The 20,915-nt window shown below is 42.3% G+C and overlaps 1 protein-coding gene across 1 annotated transcript in view; it reads left to right on the forward strand.

The window, feature by feature from the left end:
- slc18a2 (solute carrier family 18 member A2) overlaps positions 1 to 20,915 on the forward strand; it is a 63,936-nt gene that overhangs the window by 21,415 nt on the left and 21,606 nt on the right. The window contains exons 3-6 of the mRNA XM_033033956.1: positions 9,787 to 10,126; positions 15,138 to 15,196; positions 15,376 to 15,459; positions 15,916 to 16,008. Of these exons, the coding sequence (XP_032889847.1) occupies positions 9,787 to 10,126; positions 15,138 to 15,196; positions 15,376 to 15,459; positions 15,916 to 16,008 (576 nt within the window). The remainder of the gene's footprint in view (positions 1 to 9,786; positions 10,127 to 15,137; positions 15,197 to 15,375; positions 15,460 to 15,915; positions 16,009 to 20,915) is intronic.

Consider the following 20,915-nt stretch of genomic DNA (forward strand, 5'->3'; position numbering starts at 1 on the left):
TTGAAATTACATTTCAAGCAGGGTGCAAGACCACCAAATTCAAGTGCAGTTTCATACCACTTCAAGCAGGGTGCAAGACCACCAAATTCAAGTGCATTTTCATACCACTTCAAGCAGGATGCAAGGCCACTAAAGACACCGAGTCATGACCTCTCCCTCTCCCATCTTGCAGATACTGAGCCACGCCCACACTTCTGGGTTTTATTGTCCCTCCCCCCCCCCCCCCACCTGAAGGGGTGTGGCCAGCATGGCATGATTAACAGGAGAGAGAATCTCAACGTTATTTAAATGCTAATAACTTTTATTTTTCATCGATGGGAAAAATCCTCAGCACCTGATGAGCGGAGGGGGACTCTGAGTAACATGGCCAAAAATCACAGTCGTATGTGGTCGCGTTTTTTCTAAAATCAATATAAAGCGCAAACAGGAAGTGGTCAAGATTAGACTTTTAATTATATAGAAGGCAAGGCAACTTTAATTAGGCAAGGCAACTTTAATTAGGCAAGGCAACTTTAATTAGGCAACACAGCTTTAGCATTTCCAAACCAAAGGCAACACAGCTTTAGCATTTCCAAACCAAAGGCAACACAGCTTTAGCATTTCCAAACCAAAGGCAACACAGCTTTAGCATTTCCAAACCAAAGGCAACGCAGCTTTGGCATTTCCAAACTATATTTTCAAACCACATTAAGGATACTGACAGGTCAGTAAAACCACTCAGTTTAGTAGACATGTGTTCAGTGTTATTCACAGCTCAGACTGAGAGACGTGACCCTCTCGCTACCCCATCTTGCAGACTGACTGAGGCACTCAACACTTCTGGGTTTTATAGTCCCTCTGGAAGGGGCGTGCCCTTCAGGAGAGAGAATCTCAAAAAAATTTAAACATTAATAACTCTTATTTTTCATCGGTGGGAAAAACCCTCTTGTCCTGCGCAGCGGGGGGGGGGACTGAGTAAGATGGCCAAAAATCACGGCCGTAAGTGGCAGCGTTTTTTCTAAAATCAATATACAGAACACCAGGAAGTGGTCAAGATCAGTCTTTTAGTAATATAATTAGCAATTATACACATTGGAGAAACTCTAACTTGTTACAGCTTGTGAGAAATAGGAACTGTAAACTTTTTTTGTTATTGTCGGAACTTCTAGGTGATGATAGCCTTTGTGACAACTAACTTGTTGCTGACTGGAGGCACTTTAAAAACTGTTGATAAAAGACGCAATGAATTGCAACATTGAACTATGTCTCTTGAACTAATGTGCTACAATGCTGAGAACTACCATATATTCTGCACTCTATCTTCCCCTTTGTTCTGACTATTTTAATTGAGTTTAACTTGAATGCATTTATGTATAGTTTTATCTGATCTGTTTGGATAGACTGCAAAATAAAGCTTTTTACTGTACCTCATTATATGTGACTATAATAAACTTAAACCTACATACCCAGTAAATACTGCAATTGATTGTTGGTTATAGACAGAGAATGAATTGTTTGCTGATAATAGATACACTTCTTCATGCGTATGGCGTGCACAGCCTCAAGTTGTAGGTCAACTTGTTCTATTTGATCTTATTTGATTGCGCACACCAGGTTGATTGCATTCGTCGAAACAGGGCTTAATCTATGGACTGTAATAGCCCTGTCCCACGGTACGAGTTCATTCCAAGAGCTCTCCCGAGTTTAAAAAAAATCAAACTCGTGGTAAGCATGGAGAATGAACGTAGCGGGTACATCGGAGCTCGGGGACGTCTCTTAGCGGCTCGTAATGCTAACGGCAGGTACTCGGGAAGACTTGTGAAGATTTTTCAACATGTTGAAAAATGTCCACGAGAGCCCCAAGTACTGACATAGAAACATAGAAATTAGGTGCAGTAGGCCATTCGGCCCTTCGAGCCTGCACCGCCATTCAATATGATCATGGCTGATCATCCAACTCAGTATCCCGTACCTGCCTTCTCTCCATACCCTCTGATCCCCTTAGCCACAAGGGCCACATCTAACTCCCTCTTAAATATAGCCAATGAACTGGCCTCGACTACCCTCTGTGGCAGGGAGTTCCAGAGATTCACCACTCTCTGTGTGAAAAAAGTTCTTCTCATCTCGGTTTTAAAGGATTTCCCCCTTATCCTTAAGCTGTGACCCCTTGTCCTGGACTTCCCCAACATCGGGAGCAATCTTCCTGCATCTAGCCTGTCCAACCCCTTACGAGTGGTCATTACCGTAAATCTCCAAGTTCGAATCAGGGCAAACTCGAGAGAGCTCTTGGAATGAACTCGTACCGTGGGACAGGGCTTTTACTTGTTGGCAATTGTACAGACTGCAGGGAATGTATCTATTGCAGACTATACACACTGATTGTACCAAAGGCTTTGACAATTGTATGACCTGTTACTTGTTTGTCAATTTTTGGTCCTTGAAGTGATTAAAATACTGCAGATTACAGACACCACCTTAATGTTAACTCGGCACTGATTAAAGATAGTGATATATCAGTAACATGTTGCTGATTATAGGTACCCTACTAATTGTCATAGATTATTAACTGTAGATGCATGTAGACTAAAATATTTGTCAATTATCAATACAGTAGGAGCTGTTATGCCAATAATGGTGGACAGTAATGAATGGTAGGTTGTCTTTTAAACAAGTCAACAAAATTATATTACATGTATAAAATATGCATATTTTAGAAACGATCACTTTTCCTGATCGTAGATAGCCTATGAATTGATAGATTTTTGACACTGCAGGTACTGCAACTTGCTATTGAATATCGACAACCTGTGATTGTAATATATTGCTGATGTATATTCAATTGTAGTTGTGCTGTGCGATTTTGAATATGTTGCCTTCTATCAATTAAACAAGGGTTTCGGCCCGAAACGTTGCCTATTTCCTTCGCTCCATAGATGCTGCCTCACCCGCTGAGTTTCTCCAGCGTAGAATATGAACTAATATTCCCAATCTCTGTAGAAGCTGTAACCTGGCTGATTATAAACACTGAGCTGTAACTTGTAACATACTTTAGACAATGATTTGTAATTTTTGCCATGTCTGAATTGTTTTTGTATTAGTAGTGCTTTTATTATTGACGTGTAGCGAGATGCAAGAAACAAATTTATTTTTTTGTGTGCTATTCTGGTAAATAATACTACACAGGAGTACTATCAAACCATACATGAGTACAATAGATAGAGAAAAAAATTATCCAAGTATAGAAAATCATGTTGCAGATGCAGAGAAAGTGCAGATGAAAAAGTGCAAGAACTGCAACAAAGTAGATTAGGTATACATCCTTAGCTTACGAGAGGTCTGTTCAAGTCTGATAACAGCAGGGAGGAAGCTGTGCTTGAATCTGATGACGTGCTTTCAAGCATTTGTATCTTCTGCCCAATAGTGAAAGGGAAATGACCAGTGTGAGTAGCCCTTGATTATGTTGGCTGCTTTCCTAAATTGGCGTTGTGTAGATAGAGTCAAGGGATTGGGAGGGGGCCGAGGAGGAAGGCTAATTTGTTGAAGGACTGGGCTGCTTTGAAAGCTCTGCAATTTCTTGGGGTCTTGTGCAGCAGAGCTGCTTTGATGAATCCCAATACCCCAGCTGCACAACCTTTTATCCGAAAGCCTTGGGACCAGTCGGCGGCCACAGCGCTGGGATACCAGCGGGGAGCGGGCAATGCCTAACCGGGTCGCCATGCAGTAAGCTCCGGAGCGCTGTGGCCGCCGACTCCCAACATCGCGGAGCTGGGGCTGCGGGCGTCCGGTCGCGGGCGGCGCTGGATTTGGAGCGCCGCGCAGCCAGGGGTAGAGGGGGGGTTGTGTTTTTATGACTGTCGGCAGGTTAATTTCCCTCCTGGGATAATTAAAGTTCTATCATATCATACTCTGTCTTATCATTGTTCGAGATCCTGTTCAATACTGTGGTGTCATCTGGAAACTTGCAAATGGAGTTAGAGCAGGGTATGAACTGCAACCTGAGAGTTCTCAACACTGTTGGAACTGTGTCTTGTTGATGAAAACATTGTAGCAACCACACTGTCACAGCCAATTTATGATTGATATTTTTGCGCAATTATTCCAATCGCAGAATTATAACACCAGTGATTCCAGGCACTGAATGAAAAGTAATTTGTTAGCAGGTATGGATCCAGAAGAACTGTCACTGCATCACCGGTGGCATGGTGGTGTTGTGATTAAATGCTGCTGCCTCTTATCCTAGGAACCTGAGTTCAATCCTGACCTCAGGTACTGTGTGTGTACGGAGTCTGCACATTCTCCCTTCGACTGTGGGGTTTCCTGAATTACTCAGGTGTTCTAACACATCCCATAGTTGGCAGGGTAATTGACTGCTGTTATTACCACCAGTCTAGGTGGGTGGGAGGGGAATTTGAATGGGGATGATGGGCATGTGAAAGGGAACAGGAAATCAATGTGAGAATACACTCTATTAAATGATATGTACTCGATGTGTTGAATGGCCTGCTATATCGTAAGACTTATTCATTGTGACCGATTATGAACAATATGAATGTACAATGTTGCCAGTTGTAGTTGTTACATGAAGTAGAACATATTACTGATGGCAGGTACGGTAATTTAGCTTTGTTAAGAATAGATACAGTAAAAACTGCAACATTATTCCAAATATAAATAAGTAAACATAAACAAAAAAAAACACATTACTTGGCGCGCTTGCCTGACTAATCAAGATCCTTCTGTATATTTTTGGTAATCATCTTCGCAATCTACAACACCATCAATGCCTAAACATTCTCAGCCAAATCGTTAATATGAACCTCAAACAGCTCCCTGAGGCACACCACTAGTCACAGGCCACCAGTCCAAAAAACAACCTTCCATCATACCTTCCTTCCATGAAGCCAATAGTTTATCCAGTTGGCTAGCAGTCCCGGAACCCCCTGCAATCTAATTTGGTGGAATCTTGCCAGCAATTTGAGATGCCTTTATAACTATTCCATATCTCTGAATCACACACATTGTGGAAACGGCAGCCTTGACTAGTTATATAGCAATGATAACATTTTGATTATTATTACCAATGCAGGAACTGTAATGGAATTGATTATGAAATTTGTAGGAACAGTAAATTTTGGACATTTATTGGCACACTATTAACTGTAAGGCCACTGTGCGAACCTAGATACTAATATCCATAAATTCATGCTAATTTATTGACACTTCCAATTCGAACTTCTGTACAATTTTTGATGGATGCTGATTATAGACTTACTAGCACTTATTGTCATCTAGACTAAGTGGAACCCATTGGGTCCCTGTCACACCGGAGGCCTGGTCGCCCAACGTAAACCCATTCCCCCAATGCAAGATTCCACCACTCACCCATAGCCCCCAACTCATTTCCCCTCATCCCCAGCACTCTTTACCCTTCCTCTTCACCCTCCCTCTTTTATCCCTCTCATCCTCCCCTCCCCAATCCTTCCCTCACCTCTCCCTCCTACCCTCAGTCACTCCCCCCCTACCCCCTCCTATCCCTCTACCCCCACTCATCACCTTCCCTAACTCCCCCCAACTATTCCTCCACACCTCCCCCACTGCCCTCCTCTTCCTCTATTACCCACTTCCTACCACCCCCCACTCCTCTTCCTCTAGTCCCCCTCCTCCCCTACCGCCGCGAGACCCCACCACCGCTGCAAGGCCACACCGCCGCGGTCTCGATGCCACCTGGATCGCTGTTAGAACCCTGGCCGGGGCTTCACAGGTAGAAGCCCGGGTCGGACGAAACGGCCGATGACGCCCGCGGCTGGGCACCACAGAGGCCATGAAGTGGGCTCGCTCGCTCACCCGCCCGGCACCATGGAGGCATCCGCAGATGCAGCTACAGCCGGCGGCGGAGCATTAGCGATGCTCACTCTGCTCCTTCAGCTTTATATTCTCCTCGCCGAGCGAGGCAGGCGCTGTCCGTGACTGACAGTGGACCCAGACAATCAGTGCGGCAATGGTGCAGGAAGGGGTGATGACAGGAGAGGAGACCAATCAGCGTGGCGGCGACTGACAGGAGAGGAGACCAATCTGCGCATGCGCAGTTTTTAAGATTTTTAAACCTTAATAACTTAAAATATACCATTGATCGGAATATAACTTGTTGCCCTTGTAGCACAGGAGAATGGTAAGTAAGGTGGCAAAAACATTTAGCGCTATTGTGTACCATTTTCGCACAAATAGAAAAAAACGCAAAACCAGAATAGCACAAGATCAGGGTTTTAGTTATGTATAGATAGATAGATAGATAGATAGATAGATAGATAGATAGATAGATAGATAGATAGATAGATAGATAGATAGATAGATAGATAGATATATTACCATAGGAACTGGAACATTTCACTGACAATATGCATTGTAGGGACTGTACATTGTTGAGGACTATGCAACTGCTATGTTGCAAATTGTGGATGTATTTAGAACTGCAACCTGCTGATTAGAAATAATGAAGTAACTCTCGGAATTTACTGATTATAGCACCGGAGGAGTATAACAGGTCTCTTGGAGACTAAAGGAAATGTATCTTTGCTGATTACAGACACTTGAGGGAATCTAAAATGATGAACACCAGTAGTCGATTTTGTATTTGTAAAGGACCGGTCTGGCTCTGTAAACAAATATTGAACAGTAGAATATTTTTGAATATTATTTATACAGACTTTGGGAAGACATTTCTTGTTCTTGATAAGATACTCAAGCCAAATTTTAAAGGCCTGGAACTGTGCAAATTATTGATCCAGTTAAAGTATTGGATGGTGGAAGGAGTAAAAAAGTACAATTAAGAGTAAATAAAGTAACATCTATGTTAATTGTATCTGTACTGCTGCTTTTACAACTCAATGCATTTATTAATGAGTAGGAGTCCTCATTCTTTAGGGAACAGGGGTTCCCCTCTTCCATTATAGATGAGGCTCTCATTAGGGTCTTCGATATCCTGCAGCTCTGTTGCTCCCCCTCACCCCATTCGTAACAAAGACAGAGGCCCCTTGTCCTCGTCTTCCACCCCTTGTCTTCGACAACCGCCGTCGCATAGAGCACATAATCCTCCAATAAATTTTCCACTTGCAATGGGATCCCATTACTGGTCCCATCATCTCATCTCCACCCCTTTCTGCTTTCTGCAGAGAATGTTCTCTCCACAACTCCATCGTCAACTTGTCCCTTAGCACCCAAACCAACCCCTCCCTAGGTACTTTCCCCTGCAACTGCAGGAGATGCAACACCTGTCCCTATACCTCCCCCCTTGTCTCCGTCCAAGGATCCTGATAGCCTTTTCAGGTGAGGTGGAGGTTCACTTGCACCTCCTCCAACCTCATCTACTGTATCCGCTGTTCCAGGTGTGGACTACTGTGTATTGGCAAGACCAAGCGCAGGCTCGGCGATCGTTTCGTTGAACACCTCTGCCTAAGCCGACCTGATTCCCGGTTGCTCGACACTTTAACTCCTCCTCCCATTCCCACACTGACCTTTCTGGCCTGGATAAGGGAGGATAAAATGATATAAGAATAAAAATCACTTCAGGAGCTTATGTGTATGTAAAAGGAAACAAATTAGTATGGCTGGAATGGACCAGGCTTTAAAAAAAGCAATAAGGAAATGGCCTTGGCAATAACATTTTATATTTTCTCTGTAAAAGACAGACAATTTGGGGCAGCACAATGACACAGCGGTAGAGTTGCTCCCTTTCAGTGCCAGAGACCTGGGTTTGATCCTGATTACGGGTGCTGTCTATACAGAATTTGTACATTCTCCTTGTGACCGCGTGGGTTCTCTCTGGGTGCTCTGGTTTCTTCCCACAACCCAAAGACGTACAGGTTTGTAGGTTCATTGGCTTTGTTTTTTTTTTTTTTAATGACCCTAGTGTGCAGGATGGTGCTAGTGTGGGCTGAAGGGCCTGTTTCTGCATTGTATCTCCATTCTAAGACCCAGAAGCATACAATAAATATGGAGGAATTAAAGGCCAAATGAGAGTGCAGAATCTGAAATAATGCGTACTAGTATAGAGAAAATACCTGGGGACTAGTGTGACTAAAGCCAAACCAATCCCCCTGGTTGCCCTCGAAGGACTCTATCCGAAAATTCTCACTTGTGATCATTCAAAAAAAATCTTGTTCTTCTGGAACAATCCAAGCAGACATGAAATAGGCAAACATGATATAATGATTCAAAAAGAGGTGAGTGAAAATAGGAACCTTAGATCAATTAGCCTGTTATTAATAAGGTTGCAGCCTAATGCTGAAATCAATTTGAATGGAAAATGACAGCAAGGTAATTACAAAAACATATTCTATTATTTATCTAAATAACTCTCCGCTGCATACACCAATATAAAAGGACTACATCAACAGATATAGGGGAGGCACGGTGGCACAGCGGTAGAGTTGCTGCCTTACAGCGCCGGAGACCCGGGTTCGATCCTGACTACGGGTGCTCTCTGTTGTGAGTTTGTACATCCTCCCCGTGACTGCGTGGGTTTTCTTCGAGATCTTCGGTTTCTTCCCACACTCCAAAGACGTACAGGTTTGTTGGTTCATTGGCTTGGTGGCTGTGTAACTTGTTTCTAGTGTGTGCAGTATAGTGTTAATGAGCGGGATGATTGCTGGTCGGCATGGACTCTGTGGGCCGAAGGGCATGTTTCTGCGCTGTATCTCCATATTGTACCATTGGGTTAATAGTTACTCTGGTATAAAGGCCAGAAAGATCCAGTCAAACAAATATATTTTTATTGCAACACATATGGGGTAGCACAATGGCACAGCAAGTAGCGCTACAGCCTCATTGCTCCAGCGACTCCAGTTTAATTCTGATCTCTAGTGTAGTTTGCAGGGTTTACCTGTGCCGGCATTGGTTTCCTCTGAGTACTCCTGCTTCTTCCCACATCGCAAGACATGTGAGTTGTTAGGTTAATTTTCTGTTGTCAATTGCCACGATGTGCAGGTGAGCGTAGAACCTGGGTGGATTTGATGGAACTGTTGGGAGAATAAAATTGTTGTGGGATTAGTATACAGTAAGTGATGGCCAACACAGACTTGATGGGAGAAAGGGCCTGTTTCACTGCTATATTACTCTGACTGTCACAATTAAGATTCTCAATTCTTTGAAGATATGTCCCACGTTAAAGTTATTTTGATGCATTTGTTTCTGTATATATCATGTCTAAGTACATTAGAGAATTCCTAAGCATCTAATTATTCAACATAACCTCAATAGATGATTCATTAAATGTGATGATTGAATACAATTTTTCCATATATAAAATCATCTATTCAATTTATCAAGTCATGCTGCAATGAATGTTTCTTCAATTAGAAGGCGGAGAAAGCACATGCACTCTCCATCCCACTGCACATTTCCTCAAAAACTCAATCTCCAAGAAAAATTAAAATGGTTAACATAGAAGTAAAAGTTAACCTTCATAATGTGGTCGAGCAGAAATGCCTGGGCTTCCTATTTAAAAGCAATAATAATTAATCGTGCTGCTTTACTCCGAAAGATCCGCATGATTGTAAACATTTATTTTTGCTTTTAATGTCCAGGGAGTTGAATGCTACTACCAATAATAGCCTTTAATGATCATTGTTTGGAACTGTTGCTGAGGTTTGTGGGTGAATTAGGTGGGATTCATTACATTTACCATTGCAAGAAAAGGCAGTGCTAAATGGAAATGGAATGCAAGATCCATGTGTATTAGGATGTTTGTAGCCTGACTGGATTTCAGTAAGAGAGAAATAACATTGAGAATTGAACTTGTGTGTCTTACAGTGCCCATCATTCCCAGTTACCTGTACGCTCTCCAACATCAATCACCAGCAGAAAACCCAGTGGCAAGTCCTGAAGTTATTTCGGCAACAAGATTTCAAAAGATATATTCCTATTACGACAACTTGACAATGGAAACTGGAAAGGATGGCGAGCGAGGAGGGAATGAAATCAATGCCACTCAGCCTGCAGTCGTCAATTCCACAACTGCACCTGGCTCCAACTCGAGCTGTTTAAAGCACAAAGACCTGCTGAATGAGAATGTAGAAGTTGGTTTGTTGTTTGCTTCCAAAGCCACTGTTCAGCTTGTAACCAATCCTTTCATTGGACCGCTGACAAACAGGTGAGCCAATGCGCACTGAGTCTTGCAATGAAGCTTTAAGAATCCCACTGACATAAGCGAATATCCATTTGAAAAAACAAACCTAAATTATCTTAAAGGGTGGATTGGAAACTGCTATTGGAGCTTAAATTTACACAGGACATGGTAGCAAATGGCTGGCAGACCTGGCATATGTGGAGTGAACAACCTAGGTGCCATTTCAAGTATACACAGCCTGTATATTAGATCCTTGTGGAGTTCATTAGATGCATTAAAAAATCAACTAAGGACATACAGTAAGTACAGAAGGAACTAGGAGGACTGGGGCACTCAGCCCCCTCATGCCAATTACACAATTCAATATGATCAAGGCTGATCTCTCCTACGCCTCAGGTCTTCTCTGTCAATTCCTCATAAGCTTCAATTCCTTTATCTTTCTATAAATTCATATACTTCATCTTTAAGTAACACAATGAACTAGATAATTTAATGCTTATCTGAGCATGAACAGAATAGCTGTGTTGGACGATTTGAATGAGCTGAAGATTCCAACAGAATGTAAACAAATGCCATTCTGGTTTAGTCGAATTACCTGTTTCTCTGCAATAAAGACCACAAACTTCTATCGAAAGTGACCTCTGATGAAATTCTTACAATGATCAGAAGGCTGGAAGAACACAGCGGGTTAGAGCAGCATCTGTGAAGGAAAACAATGCAGCTCACCGTTTTGGATTGAGACCAGCCATGATGAAGGGTCTCAACCAAAAATGTCGACTTGCACCTTTTTCCTCCACAGATGCTGCTTGATCTGCTGGGTTCTGGCATTGTTCAGTTAGTTTTCCAGATTCTAGTTTCTGCATTCTTTTTGTCATTTTACAGTGATTGCACAATTTACTTTTAAATTATGTTTATGATTACAGAAAGTCTCCCCAGTTAGTGCCATCTGTCTCCACGTCCTCGCCTTACCCAATCACCATGCAACCTTTATTTTCTTATTATGGGTGGCGCCTGTAATGGCAGCCTCGCCAACAGCCTGTCGTGTCCCTTTTTTCATTATTTTAAGTATGTCTTAAATGTATGTTTCAATGTTTCTTGGTTAGTTTATGAGGGGGTAGGCGGGAGGGGGGGGGGGGGAATAGGGGGAAACTTTCATTCAGTCACCTACCTCGACGGAGATGCGATTTTCTCCGTTTCGCTGGCATGGCGCGGACTTACAATCTCGGAGCGGGCGATCCTTTGCCGAGGGTCACCAGAAGAAGAGCTCCGACTGCAGGGCCTGTGGACTATAACACCGTGAAGCCCGCGGTCATCAGTAAGAAGTGGCCGACTCATGGAGTGTTCCAATCTGTCCTGAAGCCGGAGTTTCGATCATCCCAACGAGAGGGCCTGGACATCGGACCGTCGGCAACAGCAATTGCGGAGGGTTCAAGGCCCCGACCACGATGAACAAAGAGTGACTGAACTTTATTGCCTTCCATCACAGTGATGAATGTGATGCCACTGTGGTGGATGCTTATGTTAAATTTTATTTTATGTGTGTATTGTGTTTCACTTAGTATGGCTGTATGGTAACTCAAGTTTCACTGTACCTTAGTTAGTTAAGTGACAATAAATGCAAACATGCTCAGGAAATCTCATGTCTTAATATATTCAAATGTCGTGAGATTTAAATTAAATTTGTAGCTATAAAATTAACTATCATTGCAACCCATCACTGGGAAAAAAATTCAAGAGAATTTTATGAAGCCAACTGAGAAAATGTAAGTGGATAGATTAATCTAAAAACACTGTATCAAATGTTTAAATGAATTAAAGTAATTAACGTGGTCCAGGTTTCTTTCCTGCCTTCTGAAAAGTAGAATTTCATATTGTAAAGGTTAAAATGTAAAACACAGAGGATTAGCATCCACAGACACTTTACATGTCATCACTGAATTCAAATATGTATCTAAAACGTAAATCTGAAAACCATCATTAATATTATAACACATGATGTTTGGCTTCCTATCATCTAGGTACGCAAATGTCTTCCGAGTGAAGCAGTATATCATTTGTACTTTTCACAAACCAGTGTTCTGCGTTTGGTGTTCTTAACGTGGTCTCCTCTGCACTGGGTGAACCAAACTCAGATTGGGGTGATGACTTTGCAGAGCATCTGTCTAAAGTGCACAGAAGGCACTCTGGGCTCGGGTTGCCTGCCACTTCACTTCTCTATCCCACTCCTGCTGTGACGGCTCTCTCCGGGGCCTCCTGTACTGTGACAAACTGGTCCAATGCGAGCTTGAGGAACAGGACCTCACCTTCTGTCTGGGCATGTTGCAGCCTTCAGAACTCAGTTTGGAAATCTTTATTTTATGTAACTCGCTCTTTCCTTCTATCTGCATCAGAATGGACCAATTCTGCCTGTAATCCATCTGTAATTTTGGCTCAGTTTTACTCTCTCTACAGTTTGGCCTGCTGGTCATCTCACACAATTCTGCATTAGCAACACATACATAGCACAGAAAGTGAAACATAATTTGCTTCTAACTGCTACATTAACTCATTTGGTCTTGTCCTATCATAGATATTCCTGTTGTTCTATCCATCCCTCCCCACCTTCCCTGCCACTGAAAGCTAACCTGTAATGTATCTTTTCCATTACCAGTGAAAGGTCTTGGATCCAAAATATCTATTTTGTTTCTCTTTCCACAGATATTACCTGACCTGCTGGGTATTTCTGTTTTCATTTCAGGTTTTCAGCATCTGTCTTTAATGAATTTCAAAATTAATATTAATCTGTGTGGTTTTGCACAAAATAAGTGTTATCATTGTCATATTTGTTTGTGTACATGAATAACTGGGAGGTGGTGTATCTGTTAGAGTGTGAAAGGGTTAGATGGGACAACAAGTACACCTGTGTACATGAACATCAGTAACAATGTGAAATGCTGGGACAATTGTATGAAGAGACAATGTGTATATGATTGCATCATTGTAGCAAAGATCTTATAGCTCTGCTCTAAGATCTTTGCATTGCAGTGCATTGGCTCACTGCATGTTCTTTCTTGCTTTAACACACTAGTCCTCCAGTTCCAACACTCCCTTGTTACATCCACATCACCCATTCCTTTTCTCCAGAGATGCTGCCTGACCCATTGAGTTGCTCAGCATTTTGTATCTATCTCCCATGAAACTCACCTGGTTGTTTTCAGCACTCCCTTGAAACTTACCAGGACTTAGTGGTAGAGCTGTTGCCTCACAGTGCAAGAGATTCAATCCTGATCTGGGGCAATGTCTGAGTGGAGGTTGCACATTCTCCCTGTGAACTTGTGGTTTTCCTCGTGACTTTCTGGTTTCCTCTCACATCCCAAAGACTTGCGGGTTTGCAGATTAACTGGCCTCCAAATTGCCCCCAATATATCGGGAGTGGAAGATAAAGTGGAATAACATAGAACTAATGTGAAAGGATAATTGGTCAGCATGGATTCTGTGGGCTGAAGATCCTGGTTCCAGACTGTATCTCTAAACTAAACTAATGTTTACTTTAAACTTAAGTCACTAGAAAATGTATCATTGTTCTTCTACATTAAATATATGTATTGGAATAGTGGTAGCAATATTATCCAACGGTCTGGAATATCTGCTGCATCGACACTTGAGTCCAAGGCCTGCCAGGTTAAGAGTTTACTGTGATACCAAAAAAGAACATGTAAGATGGGAAGAAATGTATGTATCTATGGCAGCTGCAGAGAGTGTATGTATCTGTAAGAGAGTGGGGATGTGTGATAGCATTATAGAATAAAAATGACATGACAGAAAATGTGTGCAGATATGACAGTAAGGCAGTAAGTAAAGTAACAGCAAATGTACAAGATGTGTTGTACATCTATACATCTATAATGTGTTGTGTCCATTTTCTTTCTTTATTTAATTTTAACCTTTTTCTATGGTTTGTATGTAAATTTATTATTTAATTTATGTAAAGCACTTTGGTGTCAATGCAAATTGACTTAAAATGTGCTATATAAATAAAGCTATTATTATTATTATTATTAAGAAGGAACTGCAGATGCTGGAAAATCGAAGGTAGACAAAAGTGCTGGAGAAACTCAGTGGGTGCGGCAGCATCTATGGAGCGAAGGAAATGGGCGGGGGGGGGGGGAGAAAGCAAATGTATGTGTGCAGATATATAAAGGAAAATGTCTGTTTGATAACACAAAATATGTTTCAGAGTATGTATGGATTTGAAGATTGTATAAAAGCAAGAAATAGTGCATTTGCTTACATGTATCAGTTTGCATGACTACATAGGTACTGATTATATAATTTACTCCAGGGAATGCATGGTATGAATTCGAATAACTGAAACTGGTGAACATTCACCTATAAAGGTAAATTTATGATTTTGATCACTATTATTTTTCTACTATTACGCCGAATTCCGATGATTGAAATAACAACAAATACAGAACCATGCAAGCAGTAATGTGCAACTGGCGTAAGACAGAAACAAGCTACATTGCTCCTGAGTCAAACTCAAGGTGCTGGAGGAACTTGGTGGGTCAGGCAGCAGCTGGGGAGGGAATGGACAGGCTTCAGAACTCTGCTTCAGACGCAGCAGCAAGAATCACCGTGTGGGACCAGTGATAGAGGAACTCGCAGACCTCCGGATGGAGAGATGAGGAGAACTTTTTCAAAGTAGTCATACTTTGATGCGATTTTGCAGTGGGAACAGTTAAATGAGAACACAGAGACTTCAGATGCTGGAATCAGAAGCAAAACACAAGGTGCTGGAGGAACATAATGGATCAGACATCATCTGGGGAGGGAATGGACTGAAAAAGTTCTCTCTCTGACACGTTGTGTGATTCATGCAACACTGTTCATGATATACGGATCATATCAACAAATCACTTAAAATGCTGTCAGCTACAGTGCTTCTTTTATGCATTTTTTCCACCTAGACTGTCATTTCAATTTCGGAAATTATTCTTTACATTGTTTAAATATTAATGTATTGCTTAAATTGAATACTTTATTCTGTTTGCAGGATAGGATATCAGCTCCCAATGTTTGCAGGGTTTATCATCATGTTTATTTCAACAATTAGTAAGTACCTAAATTTTTTCTGAACTATCACACTTAACGAGATGTGATGTTAGTTTGGCAGGATAGTGTCCTTCTAAAATAGCCACTCAATTGATTTGAACTTTATTTCTGAAAATGATATACAGATTAATTGAAAATACTTTAAACTGTCCTTTGTTTTTTCTTCTCTCTCTCCACAGTGTTTGCTTTCTCAAAGACTTATGTGCTACTCTTCATTGCCCGAGCTCTGCAAGGTGTAGGGTCTTCTTGCTCTTCTGTGGCAGGTAGGGGCAAGTGCTAGAGTGCCAGTAAAATACCAGCAAAAATTAGCACATCATTTTGTCAGAAATCCCCACCTAAAAATGATCTGTAATTAAATATTGATTATACATTCAATATTCAATTACAGGTCATTTTAAGTGGTGATTTCTGACAAAACAGTGAGCTTTTAAAAAAAATGCAATTGGCATTATATTTTTCCAGCCCAGCACAGATAATATTCCATTAAAGTATATTGTACTTTTGTAGTGCAAGAAACTCCCAATTCTTTTCCTGGAATTTGTCTTCTCATTATTTAAGAACAGAGAAGCATCTGGATGTACAGAGTAATGCCGACTGTATGTATATGATTCAAAGGAGATGTTTTATTCCATACAGAAATCATGTTGTACTTCATGTCTGTCTAAATGTTAATGTTCAGCACCATGCAATGCTTTGACAATGTCACTTTGTTTTTCTAGGAATGGGGATGCTGGCTAGCGTTTATACTGATGATGAAGAAAGGGGTAATGCTATGGGCATCGCTTTAGGAGGCATGGCTTTGGGTGTTTTGGGTCAGTGTCCTTTATAAAGTGGTCACATTTGTAGTCAATGATACATTAGAAACTTTAGGATAGCTTATTGGCTAGATTTCAGAATGTCTTTCTCACACTGTAAGCATTTCTAGAAGCCATTCTAAAGAAAAAATATGTTGATTACATCTTGAAATACACACATTATTAGTTGGTGATTAAAACAGATTAAAACTTTTGAGATTACACTCTAGGCTTCATTTAGTAAGGAAAAACAGAAAATGCTGGAAATACTCCATAGGTCAGTCGGCATCTGAGTGGGAAGAATTATATTTCGCTTTTTATATCAAAATGAATTCAGGATCTATAATACTTTGGAAATGCACAAAATGCTGGAGTGACTTTGTGGGTCAGGCAGCATCTCTGGAGAACATGGATGTGTGATATTTTCAGGTCAGGACCATTCAAGAGTAATTTCAAAAGAGTATTTCAAAAGCAATTGGTTAAACCAAATATTCTAAAGGACAAAGCCTGGAGTCCTTTTGCTAAACAATTCAATCTTCATGTTTATTTCCTAAACATTGTGATTTGCATTTGTTTGCAAGAACCATCAAAGTCCCTTTTATACCGTACCTTTATGCCCATTTATTTTTCTTTGTACACAATGAGTGGTAATTTGGTGATATACAAACATATGGAAGAAAATCAAAGATTGACTGATATCATGGGTGCTACTTTGTACCCACATCTCTCGCCCCATTACTGCTTTGCTATGGATTCCCCTCATTACAATTATTACTGGTGGGATGTGTTGGACTAACAAATTTTGGAATATTGTATCAACTCCTATCAAATAAAGAAACATTTGTTTATATGTATATTGGAGTTAGTTTCGAAGATTATAATGTTTTTAGTGAAATGCTGATTGCATGTGGGTGATTCCAGTATCTCAAATGCACATGGGGGGAAATTACATGCTATGAGTTCAATTAATACTTAATGATTTTTAATTATGCCTTTCAATGTCATAAGTGCTTTATAAGATTCCAATAGTAAATAAATGTAAATGAGCAACACCATGTATCTACTTAAAAAAATGATTCTATGCTCATCAAGGTAGGGAATATCACAAACATGAAATGAAAATGTTACAATTTGAGGATGTAATATTAGCATTTAGCATTAGCAAAATTAGTATAACTCTAAGAAAGAAATCAAATTAAGACCAAATTTGGGGATATTGGTTTTATATAAAACCCTTGTGACATTAGAGTCATACAGCATGGAAACAAGCCCTTCAGCCCAAATTGCCTGCACCAACATGTCCCATCTACACTAGTCCAACCTGCGCATGTTTGGCCCATAGCCCTCTCAACCTGTCCTATCCATGTAGTTACCTAAATGTTTCTTAAACAATGCGATAGTACCTGCTTCAACTACCTCCACTGGAAGCTCGTTCCATACACCCACCACACTCTGTGTAAAAAAAAAAAAAAAGTTACACCTCAGTTTCCTATTAAAATCTTTCCCTCCTCATCCTAAGCCTATGTCCTCTAGTTCTTGATTTCCCTACACTGGCCGAGACTCTGCGTTTACTCGATCTATTACTCTCATGATTTCGCACACCTCTATAAGATCACCCCTCATCCTCCTGCGCTCCATGGGATAGAATCCTAGCCTGCTCAACCTATCCCTAGAGCTCAGACCCTCGAGTCCTGGCAACATTCTCGTAAATCTTCGTTGCACTCTTTTCACCTTGACAACATCTTTCCTATAACAAAACTGAACACAATACTCTAAATGTGGCCTCACCACGTCTTATGCAACATGACCTCCCAACTTCTATACTCAATACTGATTGATGAAGGCCAATGTGTCGAAAGCCTTTTTTACCACCCCATCAATAGACACATTCAGTCTTCAAACACAAAAACATTTTACTCGCTTTAAAATTAAATATTTTAAAAATGTATCTATTATTTTGAAGAAGAAATTGTACAAAGAAAAACAGAAACGCTCTAAAAAAAAAAATGCTGTTTTATATTTAATTAGAATAGACGATAACTAGGTTGAGGTTTATGCTTATCTCATGTACTGTGGTACAGTGAAAAGCTTTTGTTTTGCATGTTATCCAATCAAATCAGATAATACTATACATAAATACAATCAAGCCAACTGAAATACAATGTAGAGAGAAAGGAAATATAAAATATTACAGTGACTGTATTTGATGATAGTAAATCCTTCCCCGGGACCAGTGGCGGACCTACATTTTTGGGGTCCTGAAGCTTGAACTGTTATAGGGGCCACTTCGCAACCAGCAACGAGGTCTGGGTAACCACTGTTATCTTCTTCAATGGGGTTGTTCCACGACAGATCACCACAAATTTTAATTTCTGTCATAAAGGTTAAGTGTTTTAAATTATTTATAATTATTTTATATTAAATATATTTAGAATGAAATCCTTAATTTGAAAGGTTTTTTTCGTTTATGGCTAGCCTACATGATACTTTAATAACCTTTTAATTTTTATTTTAACTATTATTTTGTATTGAATTACACTATATAATAATATATATTTTTTTTTAAAGCCCCTTTTCATACAGTAGACTCAAAACTTTTAAGCAATGTGGACTAAGCATGATATTCACCTCCAGAAAAAAAAGTAGGAAGTATTGGCCGGGGGTCCAAGAGGCTGTCTAGGCCCTCAGCAGGGTCCAGGGGGAAACATCCCCTGAAGCTCCTGCATTTTCAATAAATTGAAAGCGATTCTCAAGCTTTCTGCTGGTAGTTTACCTGACAGATGCTTAGAATTGTTCTAACACATAAGCAGTAAAATAACCCCCAAAAGAAATATATTTCATGAAATAGACAATAGGTGCAGGAGTAGGCCATTCGGCCCTTCGAGCCAGCACCCCCATTCTCTGTGATAATGGCTGACCATCCACAATCAGTACCCCATTCCTGCCTTCTCCCCATATCCCTTGACTCTGTTATCTCTAAGAGCTCTATCTCTCTCTCTCTCTTGAAAGCCTCCAGAGAATTGGCCTCCACTGCCTTCTGAGGCAGAGAATTTCACAGATTCACAATTTTCTGGGTGAAAAAGGATTTCCTCATCCCCGTTCTAAATGGCCTACCCCATATTCTTAAACTGTGGCTCCTGGTTCTGGACTCTCCCAGCATTAGAAACATGTTTCCTGCCTCTAGCGTGTCCAAACCCTTAATAATCTTATATGTTTCAATAAATGGCCTCATATAGCTAAAAAAATATTTACAAAAAATATGTTACCTGAAATGTCTCTTTGCCTAGATTAGATTAGATTAGATTAGATTAGATTCCTTTATTGTCATTCAGACCTTTCGGTCTGAACGAAATTATGTTGCCTGCAGTCATACACAGAACCAATAAAAACAAAACATACAATAAACACAAATTAAACATCCACCACAGTGAGTTCACCAAGCACATCCTCACTGTGATGGAGGCAAAGTCTTAGTCTCCGTCTCTTCCCTCCTTGTCCTCCCTCTACGCTGAGGCGATCGATCCAGGCCGGAGATGCCGCCCTCCAGTCCAGCGGACCTCCGTGGTGATGTCGCCGCCGCCGAAAGCCGGAACGCCGTCTCTGCTCCGAGACGGCCCGCCACAGCATCAGCTCTGGGCAGCCGCCCCAGCTCCAGGTCCCGCAGTCTCCGCTCCGGGCCGCTGCCCCAGCTCCAGGTCCCGCAGTCTCCGCTCCAGGCCGCCGCCCCAGCTCCGGGTCCCGCAGTCTCCGCTCCAGGCCGCCGCCCCAGCCCCGGGTCCCGCAGTCTCCGCTCCGGGCTGCCGCCCCAGCTCCAGGCAGCTGCCCCAGCTCCGGTCAGCCGCCCCAGCTCCGGGTCCCGCAGTCACCGATCCGGGCCGCCGCCCCAGCTCCGGTCAGCCGCCCCAGCTCCGGGTCCCGCAGTCTCAGCTCCGAGGCCCGCAGTCTCCACTCCAGGCCGCCGCCCCAGCTCCGGGTCCCGCAGTCTCAGCTCCGAGCCCCGCAGCATCAGCTCCAGGCCGCCGCCGAAAGCCAGAATGCCGCACCAGCAAGTCGGGCCACCGCTGCCTCAGGCCCGAAGACGGCCAGCCTCTCATTGGTGAGTCCTGGCTGGCTCTGCCTCCGGAGCCTCGGGGTCAGTCGCAGGCTGGAGGCCGCCAGCTCCGCCATTAGGCCTCAGCGCAGACGGAGGCAGAGAAGGGGGATACGACACGAAAAAGTCGCATTCCCCCGAAGGAAGAGACAGAGAACATGTTTCACCCCCCCCCCTAACACAACCCAACAAACTAAAACTTAACCAAAACAAAAAAAACAACAGAAAAAAGTAAAGACAGACGGACTGCAGGCGAGCCACAGCTGTTAACAGCGCCGCCACTTCCTAGCACTGAGATGAGAGAAAACTTTTTCACACAGAGTTGTGAATTTGTGGAATTCTCTGCCACAGAAGGCAGTGGTCTTGCCTCCTTCAGCAGCACCTCGGTCTCCCTTCCTGAGCTCAGACACCCACTTCTTCTTACCTCACCTACGCTCACTTCCCCTCACCAACACACCTACACCTCGACTAAACCCCTCGCTTCGACGATACCTCACTACCAAACTTCCCCTCACACCTAAACCTCATCTCGACTAAACCGTACCTCACTAAACCTCGCCCCTCAAATAAACCTCACACCTTAACCCTACCTCAATTTAACTAAACCTCGTGCCTCGACTAATCTCCTGCTCCTGCTATTTATAGCCCCCCCGGCCGTTGGCGGCGTCTCACGTGAGCGGAACGGCTCCAACCAGGGGGGGCGGGGCCGAGCGTGGAGAGCAGCGCAGGTGCACCGCCCGAGAGAGCCGGTGAGAGGGGAGGGGAGGGGCACGCGCGCTGACGTTGACGTCGAGCCTGAGCCCCCCACCCCCCGCTGCTGCCCGCCCGCAGCGGC

Source organism: Amblyraja radiata, chromosome 15, assembly GCF_010909765.2.
Source record: "Amblyraja radiata isolate CabotCenter1 chromosome 15, sAmbRad1.1.pri, whole genome shotgun sequence".
NCBI lineage: Eukaryota > Metazoa > Chordata > Chondrichthyes > Rajiformes > Rajidae > Amblyraja > Amblyraja radiata.